General features: G+C 38.2%; 1 protein-coding gene across 4 annotated transcripts; it reads right to left on the reverse strand.

Annotated features, from left to right (window-relative positions):
• Positions 1-19: 19 nt before the first annotated feature.
• LOC113688216 (uncharacterized) lies at positions 20-11,614 on the reverse strand. 4 transcript variants are annotated; one of them, XM_027205970.2, is made up of 9 exons: positions 11,028-11,614; positions 7,697-7,900; positions 7,006-7,494; positions 6,465-6,509; positions 5,905-6,015; positions 4,581-4,766; positions 1,662-1,892; positions 420-521; positions 20-333 (listed from the first exon to the last, which is right to left on the reverse strand). In XM_027205970.2, the coding sequence occupies exons 1-8, from the start codon at positions 11,448-11,450 to the stop codon at positions 456-458; spliced, it is 1,755 nt and encodes a 584-aa protein (XP_027061771.1). In that variant the 5' UTR covers positions 11,451-11,614; the 3' UTR covers positions 20-333; positions 420-455. The 4 variants fall into 4 exon arrangements, with proteins under 4 accessions (XP_027061771.1, XP_027061767.1, XP_027061768.1 ...); XM_027205966.2 differs by having other exon boundaries at positions 420-540; positions 11,028-11,611; XM_027205967.2 differs by having other exon boundaries at positions 420-540; positions 7,006-7,491; positions 11,028-11,610.
• Positions 11,615-16,787: the final 5,173 nt, after the last annotated feature.

The following is a 16,787-nucleotide window of genomic DNA, read 5'->3' on the forward strand; positions in this document are numbered from 1 at the left end:
CCTGTTTTACTTGGATGAATTTCTTCAAACAGGAATGATGAAGATGTTATAAAAAAACTTTCCCAGACAAACTTGAAATTGCAAGGTCAAAAGAGCAAAACCATAATACCAATGAGGGAATGTCTAACCATCAATATACCAAAATTTTCCGCTCAACTTAATCCCAACGAAACAAACTACAAGCAAAATATACGGTCTGCTGTCCATCAACCAATCGTCAAATGCCTACTGGCCTAACCAATGCAAAATGTGGCTCAGGATTTGCCGACATTAGTAACTCCAATAGCACAACGTCACTAGGATGATGGATCTTCAAACCAGGTTCTAAAAAGCCTGCAACAAATACATGCCAAAATAAACAGCCACCTAGTAATAGGCAACATAAAAAATATCGAGTAGTACAAACTTTCAGCCTTTACCAGGAGAAAGATTTCTTCTGGCATACAACTCCTTTGTTAAGGGGTTTGATGCCCAGTGATTGACAGCCATACGGCTTCTTGGTTGGAATCCAACAACTTCCCCTTCAGTAGACAAAACAACCTACTTAACCAAAGACGTCAGTAAGAGAGAGCAACCAATGGTGCAGTGATGGCAAAGCTGCAGAAAGCTCATGAACAAATTCTTGATTACTATAGCTAACACCTTCCAACATTAAGTAAATTTTTTTAAATAAAAAGAACTAATAAACTACCATGCTCATATTGGAAGCCCATACAGCTGCAGTAGAAATCCTGCAACTGCATGCAATCCTAGAGAGTCAATATTTATATGTTAACTTGTGCTAAAAGCATATCCTAAAAGCTTCCTTGATAGTTTGATGTAAATGAAGACTTAAGGAACGAAAGAGTCCTATTATGCACGAGCTGTAATTTCATATGAGATGAGAGGCCCACTAGAGAAGGGGGTCAGGGGCCAGTTACGTAGCTAACAAGCAGCTTTGGATATTAACCATCATTTAAGTATAGCACACATCTAGTCAAAATATGCAAATATAACCGAGGTAAAAAAAAAAAAAACATTTCATGGTACCATAAACATAATAGATACAGTTTGAAAGAAAGTTTTTCTACCTTTCTACTACTAAAGCAGTTAAAGATTATAGAAAGTTTCTACTTGCATAGCACACGTAAGGAAATCTAACTTATAGTTCATGTCTGAGAAAAGTTCATTTTGAAGGCGAAAAAGCATCATTCGGTTGAACAGATTAAAAGAGCTTTGGAGGCTGCTTCAAAGTGTGGTAGCTTTGCAGGAAGTTCTTCTCAAACCCAGAAGCCCCAAATTTGACCATCATCCAGATAGTATTTCTAAACTGAACTACCTAACACAAAAGTTTTTATGCGCAGTTACAAAACACTTTTTTTGAACTTTTCTACAAGAAAAGCACTTCAATCCAGATAACCACACTCCCAAATTGCGCTCTTAGTATGGAGTTGAATATACATATGCAAATGAGAAATAAATAAATGCCTGGCCATAAATTTTTCTAGCTTGTAAGTCGCAGATTGTTGGTTTTCCTAGTGCAACGTTACATTCACATACCTCCTCCATAAATCTACTCATTTATTTAATTTTTTTCCCAGCTCATAACCATACCATTAATGGCCAAAATTGAGAAGAAGCTAAGTTTATAAGAAAATGCAAGATCTAGTTAACCAAAAAACCTGATAACTTGCAATATCTTGAACAGATCCTTTCATCTCTTCAATTCGTTCTCCTGGCAATGTCACTGTGGATAAAACATCTGACGTCTTGGAGTCAATTTCAACCATCCTCTTAAGGTACAATGGCAGCTCTCCAGTCCATGCACAATGACCAGCTTTTGTTATTATTTCTCCAGGCCAACCAAAAGAGTCCTTAAGTTTTCTGATTACTGCAATGCAGCAAGCTTCCAACTACAAAAAAGGAAATGCTGAATTAAACAATTAAAACACAAGAACCACAGATTCCAATGTTCCAGAAAGCCAAACGCAGCAATTTAAACATTAATAAGAAAATCTAACTGATAAATACTTTATCAAGCAATCACACATACAGTTTCCTGAAAAAGTCAAGCTTGTCAAAAGCCAATTGGCAGACTCTAATTTATCTAAATCAAGCAGATGCTAACTACAATCGTGCATAGCACTACAAGTTCTATCTTCCAAAGGTTTTCACATGGATTACAGAACGCAATATTTTTCTGAATAGTAATGACATAATCATAAAGGAAAATTTTATATAGGCATACATGCCATTCAACACCATAAATAGGAAATACAAAAACACAAGGAAAATGAAACATAAACCAAAGCATTGATTTAAATCCAGCTTCACTGTCTTCCACTTTTGTCTTCCGACAATGTTGCCAGAAAAAAAAAATCGGTAAATTTCACCGGAGCACTCCAAATTTCAAATGTTTCAAATAAGCACTTCATTTTTATTCCCCTCCTTATTTATTTCTTGCTTTTTTTCTTTTTTTCCCCCAACCTCGTTAAATTTTCAAACGAAGTCTTACTGCATAAATTAGTGCTAGTTTATCCTAACCACTCCCTAAGTTTTATAAAAATTACAGGGACACCATTAAATCGTTTAAAATCAACCTTGCACTAATCTTCTGATTTCAAGATTACCACTTTAAAGAAGACACATCAGGAAGCTCTGTAACATAATCATAAAGGTGATTTTCTAAAATAAAGTCCCTATACCAGCATTGAGATCGATGGTCCATGTAATGTACAGAACTACTTGCAGATATGACGGAATCTCAATAGCAAATCAGTATGTGTAAAACTGAATTAATGTTCATAAAGGGGCAAAGCAAAATGCATCTTAAGCTTGAAAGCTATAATCAAAATCTTTATGAAAGGAGTCAAGCAAAATTCATATCGAAGATAGTCACTTCCCCAATGTTCCCACCATCTTAGACCCTTATAAATCTATTAAATCATTATGTTAATATCATAGTTTGATCAGACTTAGTTAGACAAAGTTGCCTATGCATTAAGTAGTCTAAGATATTGCAAGTACATGGGCCCACCATGCAATTGAAGAGGTGGAGTAATTGACAGAATTGGATTTAAATTTCCATCTACGGAAATTGGAAATTGACTTTGGTTGGACTAAAAGGTTAACACATCAATTTGGGAGGAAAGGAGTAGTTCTAGTATGTCACACCACATAAACAGTATAATCTAACCAAGTCACATTAGATCTCCAATTGTAGTCCATATATGTCTCCCAACACCTTAAGTGGAGAATGGTATACTTTACCGGCATATCTCATCATAGGCCTCACCAGAAGAGCTGGTTCTATCAGTCCATTTATAAGTTTTATGCATTGTAGCAGCCTAATGCTGTCATGAGATGAACTGAGAATGAGGTGGATGCTGGAAAAGGCAGGAGATCCATCCCCTGAGGTAGGCTGTGAATAATGATAAGCGGAAAGAAAAAGGATGAAGAGGATTAATTTTTATTTGGTTCGTCTAATAAGTTAATCGCACAAAATTCTTGCATAAAAAATTCTTGCAGGATTGTGGAGAAAATTTCATTTGCTTACACCAATACATTAAAATACAAAATCTTTATTCATTAACTGCCAATTTTTCTTTCTAAGTTTTTCATTTGAACTAGCACAGCAAAGGTCAGCTATTGGTCCTTTCATGCTTGAATTTGGCAAAATAGATGTTCCCTGTATTTGGAAGAAATACTGAAACTTCAAAATTAGATGAAAATTTTATTTGTTTCACATAAGTTCTAAAATTCAGGTAGAGATGTACTTTTTCTTCTTGCAATTAGACTACTCAAGCCTCAGTCAATATCAACCAAGGATTCAATAAGCAAGATTGTAATCAGAGTCTTATCAGCACATGAAAATCAGTTCAACATATTGAAGATGTTTTGAATTAACATGTTTAAAAAGTAAATGAACTTAAGCAATCATTATCATCACGGTCATTCCGGGGTGGCAACCTCAACAACAAGCACATGTTTGTCAATATCAGAGACGAGACTGATTTGTAACTGTTGCGTAAAATTGAACTAATAAATTATCACAAAAAAATGACATAGCATGAGAACATCAGTCAAGAATAGTAGTTTAGAATTGCAAAATGCATATAAATTAATTCCAAATCTCTCTTAGATTATCTCCATGGCTTACAGAAATGGTATCTATTGAATCTACAAGAGATTTGCAGTTGAAGGAGCAGAATAACTTAAAATTCACAACAATGAAAATTATGCCAAAATCATAATCTACTAGTCCAGAGGAATAACCAAACTCTGGCATAACTAGCAAGAAATCAATTTGCATCAATTTGCCCTCCACACATACACGCACACACACACACCCAAATGTACATATATGCATATATTTATGCACTTAAGAAACATATCAGATTTCAATAAAATAAACCAGTAATATTTTCTGGATGGTGACACTCAAAATCAAATGTAACCTAAAAATAACTAATTTATACACAGAGAATTCAGCTGATACACAAGCTTCAGAATCCCAATGCCTCAAAACCCAGTAACAATCAGAGTAAAATAGACAGAACAAGAGCAACAAAAGCAGAAATAGTAGTGCATCTTGCACAAACCTGGGTAAGCCCCAAAGATTCGGGTTCAATACATCTAATGCAAGATGACTGAACTGAGTGATCTTTATGGTACTTCCTCCAGCGAGGCAGATTAGGCAGGTAAAGTTGACTTAGAATGCTTATCATAACAAGCAATAGGCCACCTGCGAGGGTGGCTGACAAAATTTTAAGCAAAGAACTGCCGCTCTGTAAAAAGAAAAGGTAGATAGCTCAATATCATCAATACACACAAAATAAATGAAAATTCATTATGCCTCGGTCCAATCCAACAGTCAAAGCATGACAATGGAAGAGAGGAAGAGAATGTTAGTAAGAGCCTGAAATTTTAATTCATATTAATTATATATGCCACTAGAATTAATCACTTATGAGAATTTATGCTTAAGCTTATGGATAATTAATTGCCAACAATAACTGGCAAAAAGTCCCCAGCAATACACCCAAATCTGCTAATTTATCAAGTGCATAACCACAAACTCCTCAGTAGCACCACGTGAAGCAAGCTCACAGCAAGCAGAGGCACAAACAGAGCTAGAGATAGCACCCAAAAAAAAAAAAGTATAACAGCTGAATCACTTTCCTCCCTCTTGCGTCTTTCATGCTTAGTTAAAGTTATATTGTCATCCAAGATTTATGTTCTTCAATTTACTAACTTATGAAATATTTCCTGGCAGATACTAACAATAAATCACAATAGCTCCAAAAAGCCATCCTACTTGAGTAGCTCAAGCAGAAAGCAGCTTGATTTAACATCTTATTTATCAGTTATATTTTCAAGTCAACACAAAAATCCTATCATGCTGAACTTTAGAAGATCATGCATATTCACCATTTTAAGGATACATTAATCTCTAAAAGATAATTTGTTTCTGAAGCAAATTTTCTTTTTTAGTCACTCTGTATCCAAGGTGATTTCATTGACTTTTTTTTTTCAATCCAGCTTGGTTGTTGTCCTTGAATACACAAATCTCTTACCCTCCCCGTTCCTTAGTCCTTAACATCTGTCCAGCCAATGAAGACACAAAAGTACAAAATTAGCAACTACGTACATAAGCGAAAAACAATACAAGCATGCCTATACTTGCAGTTTTTCATGTCCATTTCAGCAACAGCAAAATCAAATTAGGTCCTAACTGAGGTTGCTAATGAGAAGAATTGATTGGCTATAGTTACTGTCTTTTGAGCTACTTGAACAAGTCAACTGCCAAGAAATCTTAGCACTTCAGCTCATATTTCCAGTCCCTACACGGTAAAGTGCACCGTCTAATTGCCCGTCAAGCCTTGGACTTGAGCAATAAAAATTAAATCGAATAGCACCAAATACCTTATTTCTGGACAAGTTGGAAAGGTTCATCATTGCATCACACGACAATTGTTTAGCTGGCAAAGTGAAGTCATCTTGATAATAAATATCAAGAATGTCTGCCAAACAAACCTGCAAATTTAATCAATATAAAAAGAATTCCTTAGATTTCATGGTTCCTCGTAGACCATGATACTAATCACATAGCTTTGTGATAAGGCATATCTAGAGTGAAGGTGATTAAACCAGTAAAAGCTTATGTCACTCTTCTCACCCAAAAACATACAAAGAAGCCCTGTGCTACCTTTATGTAATCTCCACTAATAGTTGTATCTTTTTCAAATGAATGGCAAACATATGCAACATGTTCTGTCTATGGCTGTATATTGAAAAAAAAAAGGCTGAATTTCTTTTCCATATTCAGGGAAAAAAAAAAAGACTGAACGGCAGAAGCATTCCCAACTGTGATATTTCAGAGAATCAGTTAAAATTCTATTGTCCATGCTAAGAGAGAGAGACAGACACACATACAGAGATAGATAGATAGAGATAGAGAGAGAGAGAGAGAAGAAACCATTTACACCAGGAATTGATACTCTCAATTTCAAACTCCATCCCGCCTTTATCTGCACCTCCCCCCTCCCCCCAAACAAAACCCCAAAAAAAAGAAAAGAAAAAGAAAATTATGACAATTTGTATCTCAAAAGACAACTCTCAGGATAAGACCAAGCAGTCAAGCAACTCTAAATGTCATTAAATGAAAGACCAAAACTACCTCATAGGCATGCAACTGGACAACTGCAAGGACAGACATTACAGCTACTACAACATCTAAGATTTCAGGAAAGGTTAGAAGTGTATGATATCTTTCACACTGTTCATTGCAAAAATAAAAAATAAAAAATGAACTCATACCAACTTGCCATTTAGAATGATATGCAAGTTAAATCAGATGTATCTTCCAAGTGAGGGGCAAAACCTTAGAAATTTCCCATTCGACTGAACCATTAGTAACACAATAGGAGGCAATGACAGCCACAAAGTATTGGCCTTTCTTACCCTTTTGGTCAAGTATAATAGACATAAAATAGTTGGAAGTCCACAAAAATAGGAATAGTTTACCATTTGGCAATGAGTCAAGAGAATTTCCCAAATATTCGTGGTGAACAAATTCCCCCCTTCAATTTTCACATCTTTGAATTTGCCAGCATCTATTTGCAGCCGATATGAAGGTATATGTTCATTAAGCCCAGCAGTAAATTCAGGGCCATTAAACTTTTCCAATTCAGGGTCCGATGACAATGTCCACCAACTATATTTTGACTTAATTCCCATAGATTTCACCCTTCTTGAGCTAAACTTGTCCAGCAGAATTTTTGCATTGGCAGCTATCTCGTTATCAAGTAGCTTATGTAGAATAATGGATGAGTCTTTGGATACATATCTTTTAGGTTTGTGAAACCATTGAATAAACTTTGCAGATGCTCTACCAAATGATTGGCCCACTGTATGACTTTCAATACTTTCAAGTGCAGAAGAGCAAATAACTTCAGCAAGCACAGAAAGCATATGTTCTTCTGAAGAGCTGATGGTAAAAGTTGCAAGTACCTGCTGGTAGGAAAGTAAGAATTCAGTCCATCAGTGTCACGTGGCACCTGTTGGACAGACACAAAGAGAGAGCAGACCCATGCAAGAAGCAGATATCAGATGCATTAATTCGAAAGAACAAAGTAGTAGCTCAATTATTTCTTTTTCGGTTGTACACAGCAGGAAAAAGATTAAAAAAGAAAGAAAGGAAAAAGGTTAATCTGACCTCTCTCAGATTTCCAAAATCATCGATATTTCTTTCAGTTCCACATCTAAATGCCACAAGCTCAAAGCTCCAAAGCTGTTGCAGTACCACCTGTCTAAATGTCATGGCAAGTATGTTCTCCGACGTAGTGCTAGAAAGAATATCTTCACTAAGGGTAGCTTTGAGTTTCTTAGCCTTCTCTTTTACTTTGCTAGCAGGTAAAAACTACAATAACGATGGATTCAGCAAAAGTTCCATGAAAATAAAATGCTCAGTTTATCTGTATGGAAAACAATAAAGTCAAATAATTCAATAATGATGACAGAAATGCCAAATATTAGATTAAGTCTCATTTAATGACTAGAAAGAGAAGGTTTGAGCATAAAAGGAGGTAAAAGGTTGAAAACATCATAAATAAAGGAACAGGACAATGAAAAGTGAAACCTGTATAAGGGAGAAGTGTCTAAACTGATGTGAGACTGAGAAACCATGTTTACTCTTATGTCTTGTTCCATGCTTATGAAGGGAGAACACTAAAAAGGGATGCAGAAAAGAAAGCAACTAAAAATATACAACAAATTGCAAGAACCACGTCAAAACCATGTTTGAGCTATCCTTTCATAACACGGGATATGCTTATCAAGTTATCAAGTTATCCATGAATGCAGATCAATCTAAATACTGGAAAGTAGAACTCTATTATTGCAAGAGATTCATTTTATTCTTCTGTGACTTAATGATACATATTAGCGATGCATATTAGCAGTCTCATACAACCAAAACCATACCCCTCATAGCTAAAGCATATTCCAACTTTGTACTGTTCAATTTGTACAATTACATAGAAGCTTCTTATAGTAAAGGTTCAGCAAAAGTTGGGTTTACCCAAGTACCACAATAAATTTTATGAAGCTTAAATTTGGCAGTGCAGAAATACACGTGTTGCATGGACAGAATTATTTGGTCTATTTGTAATGAATGGAATAGTAGCATTTTAAAAGTTCAAAGTACCCTGACGCAGCACAAAAACTTGGTAGGCACAACAGCTTTGTAGGAAAGCTTAGATATTGAATGTCACCGAACTTATAATAGCAGCTTGGAATAGGATGGCAGAATATGCTTAAGAAGGTGAAAACTGATTGGTAATTCTAGGAATCACTCCTAGGAATCTTTAGGCCTCACACCTAAAGTTGGGATGCATCACACAGCCCTAAGGAAGACGTCAAGTCTGCTGGAAAATTTGATTAATGACCAAAAAACTGCCTTCTCTTTGTGGAGAAGTGGTTATTTATAGATACTAGAACAAAGCTAATTCCAATCCTAATTAGGACTCCTAACTAGAATAGAATTCTAGTAGAAAGCTCGAAAGCTAAGCTTTCTTGTTCCCCATAACAACTAAAATACTAATTACCAAAAATAATTACTAAACAGAAAATTACCATAAACACAAAATTCCTGCAACTAATCCAAATTACTAAAATACCCCTACTGGTGAAAATTAGAAAACAAACTCCATAGAATTCAAACCAACTCCCAAGTTGGTTCCTTGTCGTCAAAAGCATGCCAAATCAATGCTTGGGCATTCGACACATCCTTCCCACGTCTCCTATAAACCTTAGTGGATTTTTGCCATTTATCTCTATCATACCCCCAAGACGTGCTATTTATTAAAGTTTTTCTTTCCTCTATTATCGGCAGCTGCATATGATTATTTGCAAGTATGTTAGTCATACATTTGCAAAGGGATTGAAAGGGGGCTCTAAGTTTGTATTCCTTTTACTTGTATCTCTACTTTCATCATTTAACATTCTTTTCTAACATAAAAATAATTCAAATAAAAAGTTCAAATTCCATCTCAACCACCATTCCCCTCAGATAAGAACAAAGAAAACTGAGCACCAGCAAGGGGAAACAAAATAAGTCTCTGAAGGGCATATCTCCCAAAAAAGGCTCTAGATGGATTATAAAAGCTCTATACTTCAGAAAGAAGAGCAGCATAAGATGTGATGTGCCTTTCACAGAATAAATGAATGCACAACTACTCTATAAGAATTTCAAAAAAGAAATGGTCATGATTGGATTGCCAAGAACCTCTATGTGACAATGAAGACCACCAGAAAATATCATGCATCTCATTGTCTTCATCAAGATAGTTAAAGACACATGCCACGCTGGCATTAACAATAAATTGCTCGTCCATAGCTATTAGCATTTGATCTATAACATTATCAAAGTATGTGTCATTTAGCACAATCTTCTCCAAATATGTTAAATCCTCTAGGTACCTCGTAACTCAAAGGAGACACAACATCAATTAAAGCTATATATATATTTGTTGCATAAATTGTCAAGAAGATAATTTGCACACATATTTGTCCTCACATCTCTGATACATATATATATATATATATATATATATATATATATATATATATATATACAAGCTCCTACAAATATAACCTTACATAACTCAGAAACATGTTTATGTTGGCTAAAATTTAAGAAGATATTACACCAAAAGCATTGATGATTCATGTAAAATAATGCATCAAATTAACTTTCTCCGGGTCCCCAACCTCATAGCACCCAGCTGGACCCACAATTTTCTGAAATTTGCACTACAACATTTAAATGCATATATCTATGTACATTTACAGAAATTTGCATACTCTAATGCAGCAAAAAACGGTGCATGTTCATTACATGGTACCACACGTTCATATTTACTTCCCTTCGTAAACTCTACATTACAAGTTACAATTATGTTTTCTAGGACGAATCCAAATAATAATCACAATAAGTCGAACTAAAAGCCAAAGTGACTACCTCAAATTCTATTTATGTTGCCAAAACCATTCAAAAGCACCTTTTAGGGGGGCGCAAATAAAAATGAGAGTAGTTCTTAGCTTTTAGCCAAAGGCTCTTAGTCATTTAAGGGACTACTAGTGAAAGCCGCATGTTTAGCAGCCTAATTAGCTAAGTGTAAAGGCTTAATTTTGGGATATTTATTGTGAAGGGCATCTAAACCAACTTTTGTAGTAATTCTGTAAAAAATTTACCATCCAATCTACACAGAAAATGTATCCCCTCCATCCAATTTTAGTTGTCATGGCCCAAAGTTGTCCTTCACTTTATACTTGTCATGATCAACTTTAAACAGTCTCAATATATTTGATTGCCCCTCAATTCAAATTTCAATATTCTTAGCTAATTTTCGAGTTTTAACCTTTGTCAACGTTTATTTATTGTTCTCAAATACTATGAAATCAAATACAGGTTTTCAGTTGAGGCATACAAACAAACAAATTATGGCAAATAATAAAATGGGCCAGAATGTAATATTGCTGCTCACCAGCCTAGTGGAAAGAGTGCTGCAGTCATCAGGCCGTCCTGGGAAGACGGTCTCTATGACCATGGTTGGTAAGCCGGCGATAATGTGTTCGTTGGCTGCTCGGCCGCCATCAGCAGCGGCAGCAGTGACGGCTTGCTGGAAGTCAACAGCGCCAACGAGGGTAAGCCGCGCCGAGTCGTTCTCGAATGTTCTGACTCCAGGGAGCTGCTCCTCATTCGACTCAGCCACGGCTTGGAGAAGCTTCTGCTGCCGGCGGTCGTGGTCGTTAGTTAAGGGTACATGTTCAGACGGTTGTGATTTTGGAGGCAAGCAGTGATGACGTGTAATCTTGCGTTGTTTGAGGGGCAATTCTGGAAAATGGATTGCAGGATGGTATGAAGGGTTGGCGAAGAGATGGCTGGTGTGTGTAATGGTGAACGCCATTTGTGAGAATTTTTCAGCTCTCTCGGGCGGAGGGACTTTCAAGGTATGCTAAAATTCCGGAGATCTTTTCTCGCTTAAAGTATCTAAGAATTATCAACTGAGTCCTAAACTTTAGGGTTAAATATCAAAAGTCTCCTGTGGTTTGTGACTCAACGAACGCTCAACTTACCTGTCAGGAATAGGGACTCAATTGCAATTGGACTAGAAGTTGGAGGGGCATTAGTGTAAATTGGCGTTGGAGCCAAAATTATTAAAAGTTAGTTGTAACCATCTGCTGAAGTAGTTAGTTAATCGTTTCCATTTCTGTACCAGCAAGATTCTGATTCATCATTGGGGGGGTATAAATCGAAACCAGTGTAATGAATTTGGACACAAGACAAATATTACCATTGATTCTTTCTCAATTCTTCCTCTTTCCCTCTCTCTCTCTCTCTCTCTCTCTCTCTTTCTCCCTCTCTGCTCTGCCTTTCCCTCTCATTTCTTCTTTTGTTCATTCAAACCCTTCCCACGCCTACTGATCTCAACTTTTTCTTCATTCTATTGCTGAGAGCCTGACAAATTGGTATCAGAGCTGACCGATCCTTGGCCAGCTCCTGAAATCCAAATGGCAGAAAGTACTCGATTCAAAACACTGGAGGATCATCTCAAGAAGCAAGAACAGAAGTTGCAGGAAGTAATAGATGATGTCAGAAGTATTCAGCAGCAAATGAAAGAGGAAATGATAGGAAGAGATCAACGTATGGATTCAATTGTGATTGGAATGGAGCAGAAGTTCGAAGCACTCAGTTCGATGATGCAGACGCTGCTGATCAAGGAAAAGAGTACAGGTGATGAGGTTAAGATGGGGAGAGATCGAACACCCTTACTGCCAACACCACCTAGTCATCAGAGATTAGATCTGGAAGCAGATACTGAGGCGAAGGATTGTGAATTTTTGGGTAAGATCTCTGGCCACTCCCTTCCTAAGCTTGAATTGCACATGTTCAGTGGAGAGAATCCACGTGAGTGGATCAGGAAATGCAACAAATATTTCATGTTGCATAGAATCCAGGAAGACCATAAGCTACTGGTAGTGGAGATGTTTTTGGAAGGGAAGGCTGATATGTGGTTTCAGGGAGTCAAGTTGGAGAAACAGAGGTTGTCATGGAGAGAATTTGAGGAACTGCTTTGTCAGAGGTTCAAGGGGACCTGTTGTAGGGACATTGTGGAGGAATTCAACAAATTGCAGCAGACTGGTACAGTGGAGGCCTATCAGGAGAAGTTTGAAGAACTGAAGACACTGATGCTGATCCAAAACCCCAACCTGAGTGAAGAATACTTCATTTCCAACTTTACCAGTGGCCTCAGGGAAGAAATTAAACCTATGGTGCGAATGCTCAGACCAAACACCCTCTCTGGAGTCGTAGAGATAGCCCATCTGCAAGAGCAGACCCTTAAATTGCAAGGGAGGACAGTGAAGGAGGGTAACAAGGTAATGGCTGAACCAAGGTATGGAATGTACAGACATCCTACAGCTATGAATGGTGGAGTCAGCACTTATAAATTACCTCAGACCAACGCACCAAAACCAGAGACTAAGAAACCTAAATTTAAGAGGTTATCCCCACAGGAAGTGCAGTATAGAAGGAACAATGGCTTGTGCTTTAAGTGTGGAGAAAAGTTTGGAGTTGGACATCAATGTAGGATGAAACAGTTGAATTTCATGTTGTGTGAAGAAGAGGAGGATACAGAATTCCAAGATGCATTAGGGGAGCAGGATGAATTGACTGGAAATCCAGGGGAATCAGTAGAGGTATCTCTCAATGCACTCTCAGATTCTCTCAGGCGAAACACAATCCTATTGCAAGGGCAATTAGCAGGGAGAAATGTAAAAATCTTGGTAGATACTGGGAGCAGTGACAGTTACATCCACAACAGACTTGTATCTGCACTAAAAATTCCATTTGAGCATGTTAAACCATTCACAGTCACCATGGGAGATGGGAGTTTGGTGACCAGTGGGGCTCAGTGCCCACAAGTCTTATGGAATATCCAGAATTATAGGTTCAGTTTTGACCTCAGAATTATGGAATTGGGGGACTGGGACCTCATCCTAGGGGTAGACTGGATGTGTAACTATAGTCCTATCACTTTTGACTTTCACCAGCTTAAAATATCCATGTTCCACCAGGGAGAGGTTGTCACCTTGCATGGGGCAGTGAGTGATGCAACAATGGAATTGGTTAGGAGGAAGAACATCAGAGGGTTTTTGCAAGCCAAGAGGAGGTGTTGTGCTACCTCTGCACAGATAGGCAAGGTAACTGCAGAAGGAATACCAGGATCAATCACAACACTATTGGACCAGTTTCCAGAGGTCTTTCAAGAGCCTACTCAACTGCCACCAAATAGGAGTTTGGATCACCAGATTCCTCTCAAACCTGGAGCACAGGCATTCAAAATGAAACCTTACAGGTACCCCCACTCGCAGAAAATAGAAATTGAGAGGCAGATAGCTGATATGTTGAGTTCTGGAATCATTAAGCCAAGTAACAGCCCTTATGCCTCCCCAGTACAAATGCACCTACAACATTTCAAGCCTTGATGAACCAGGTGTTTGAGCCTTTTCTGAGGAAGTTTGTTTTGGTGTTCTTTAATGACATACTGATCTACAACACTAGTTTGGAACTCCATCAGGAACACCTGCAACAGGTGTTGGAAGTGCTCAGGAATCACCAACTATATGCCAAGCTCTCTAAGTGTTCCTTTGCTCAGCAGGAGGTGGAGTATCTGGGACATGTGGTCTCCAATAGAGGGGTACGTATGGACATGAGCAAGATGGAGTGTATTTTGTCCTGGCCTTCCCCTAAGTCTGTGAAAGAACTTAGAGGATTTTTGGGACTCACAGGGTACTACAGACGTTTTATTAAGGGATATGGAGCAATCAGCAAACCACTAACCAATGTACTCAAGAAGGATGCCTACAATTGGAGCACAGAGGCACAAAAGGCCTTTGACCAGCTTAAGAAAGCCATCAGTAGTGCATCAGTGCTAAGGCTCCCTAACTTTGACATTCCTTTTGTAGTGGAAACTGATGCCAGTGGTCAAGGCATGGGAGCTGTACTACTGCAGGAAAGACATTCCATAACTTTTGTCAGTAAAGCATTTTCTCTTAAGAATATGGGATTGTCTGTTTATGAGAAAGAACTGATGGCATTGGTTTTTGCAGTCACCAAGTGGAAACACTATCTGGTAGGGAACCACTTTATTATCAGGACAGATCATAAGTCACTTAAGTTTTTGTTAGAACAGAGATTAACAACCACTGCACAATACAAATGGCTAACCAAGTTGCTGGGTTTGGATTATGAGATTCAATATAAGAAGGGCTCTGAGAACACAATTACTGATGTATTGTCTAGAAGAGCTGCCCCTGACTCCCTATCTGAGTAGCAACAACTCATGGCAATAACCACAGCTCAGCCTGTATGGATGCAAGAACTGCAGGACAGTTACTTTGCAGACCAACAGTGCCAAAACCTACTGAGTCAGCTACTACTGGACCCTGAACCACTGAATTATGATTTCAGACTAAACCAGGGGGTACTCAGGTATAAAGGAAGGTTGTATGTGGGAGATAGTCAGGAGATTAAACAAAAGATAATCAAAACCATGCATGAGTCCCTTATTGGAGGTTATTCTGGCCAAAGAGCCTGTGCTCAGAGAGTGCAAAGCATGTTTTATTGGCCTGGGATGAAGAGGGACATTATTTAGTTTGTGCAGGTATGTGAGGTGTGCCAAAGGAACAAGAGTGAGCATGTGCCTTATCCTGGGCTGTTGCAGCCTCTTCCTACACCAACTCAGGCTTGGTCACACATCACCATGGATTTCATAGAAAAGTTACCTAGTTCCAAAGGCCTTGATACCATTTTGGTGGTCATAGACAGACTGACAAAATTTGGTCACTTTGTAGCCCTTTCACATCCCTTCTCAGCAGCACAAGTGGCTCAAGTTTTCCTGGACCATATCTATAACTACACGGTCTGCCTGAATCTATTGTGATAGATAGAGACAGAATTTTTACCAGTAAATTCTGGCAGGAGCTGTTCAAGTTGGCTGGAACTGAGCTACATTATAGCTCTTCTTACCATCCTGAGACAGATGGCTAGAATGAGAGGCTTAATCAGTGCCTGGAGGCTTACTTGAGGTGTATGACAGGGGAAAATCCAACTCAATGGAGTCACTGGTTAAGCCTGGCAGAACTTTGGTATAATACTTCCTACCACACTAGCCTAGGAGTTACCCCATTTGAGGCTCTCTATGGCTATAAGCCACTGTCCCTACCTATGGGACCTTACTATGACACTGTGATACCAGCAACCACCAATATGCTGCAAACTAGAGCTCAAATGCTGCAAAGGATTAAGGAGCATCTGCACCAAGCACAAAATAGGATGAAGGTGTTTGCTGACAAACACAGGACAGAAAGGCAGTTTGTGGTGGGGGATTGGGTTTTTCTAAAGCTGCAGCCATATCGCCAACAATCTATAGCAATTAGGAAGAGTTTGAAGTTGGCTACAAAATTTTATGGACCTTTTCAAATCATAGAGAAGATCAGTGCTGTGGCTTACAAGCTCCAACTACCAGCAGGAGCCAAAATCCACCCAGTGTTCCATGTCTCCCTTCTTAAACCAAAATTGGGGCCACATCAAGCTACTAATCCTACGCTTCCAGAACTTGACCACCAAGATCAATGCTTATTGCAGCTTGCTGCCATTCTACAAAGGAGGGTCATCATGCAGAATGGTGCTTCTGTCATCCAATACCTCATCAAGTGGCATCAGCTAGGAGAAGAAGAAGCATCATGGGAAGATCAATCCTTTATCAATAGCCAATTTCCAGATTTCCAGCCTTGAGGACAAGGCTGCCTTTAAGGAGAGGGTATTGTCAGGAATAGAGACTCAATTGCAATTGGACTAGAAGTTGGAGGGGCATTAGTGTAAATTGGCGTTGGAGCCAAAATTGTTAAAAGTTAGTTATAACCGTCTGCTGAATTAGTTAGTTAGTCGTTTCCATTTCTGTACCAGCAAGATTCTGATTCATCATTTGGGGGGGGTATAAATCGAAGCCAGTGTAAAGAATTTGGACACAAGACAAATATTACCATTGATTCTTTCTCAATTCTTCCTCTTTCCCTCTCTCTCTCTCTCTCTCTCTCTCTCCCTCTCTGCTCTGCCTTTCCATCTCATTTCTTCTTTTGTTTATTCAAACCCTTCCCACGCCTACTGATCTTAACTTTTTCTTCATCCTATTGCTGAGAGCCTGACATTACCACGCTATGGTTTGAAAACATGTAAATTT

Source organism: Coffea arabica, chromosome 5e (genome assembly GCF_036785885.1).
Source record: "Coffea arabica cultivar ET-39 chromosome 5e, Coffea Arabica ET-39 HiFi, whole genome shotgun sequence".
NCBI classification, from domain to species: Eukaryota; Viridiplantae; Streptophyta; class Magnoliopsida; order Gentianales; family Rubiaceae; genus Coffea; species Coffea arabica.

Bases quoted from the DNA above. Each gene is read 5' to 3' on its own strand.
- LOC113688216 (XM_027205966.2), bottom strand. From the start codon at position 11,450: ATGGCGTTCACCATTACACACACCAGCCATCTCTTCGCCAACCCTTCA. The intron at 7,901-11,027 runs GTGAGCAGCAAT...TCGTTATTGTAG, and splicing joins GCACTCTTTCCACTAGGCTG to TTTTTACCTGCTAGCAAAGT. The intron at 1,893-4,580 runs GTTTGTGCAAGA...CCTTTTTTGTAG, and splicing joins AATCTTTGGGGCTTACCCAG to TTGGAAGCTTGCTGCATTGC.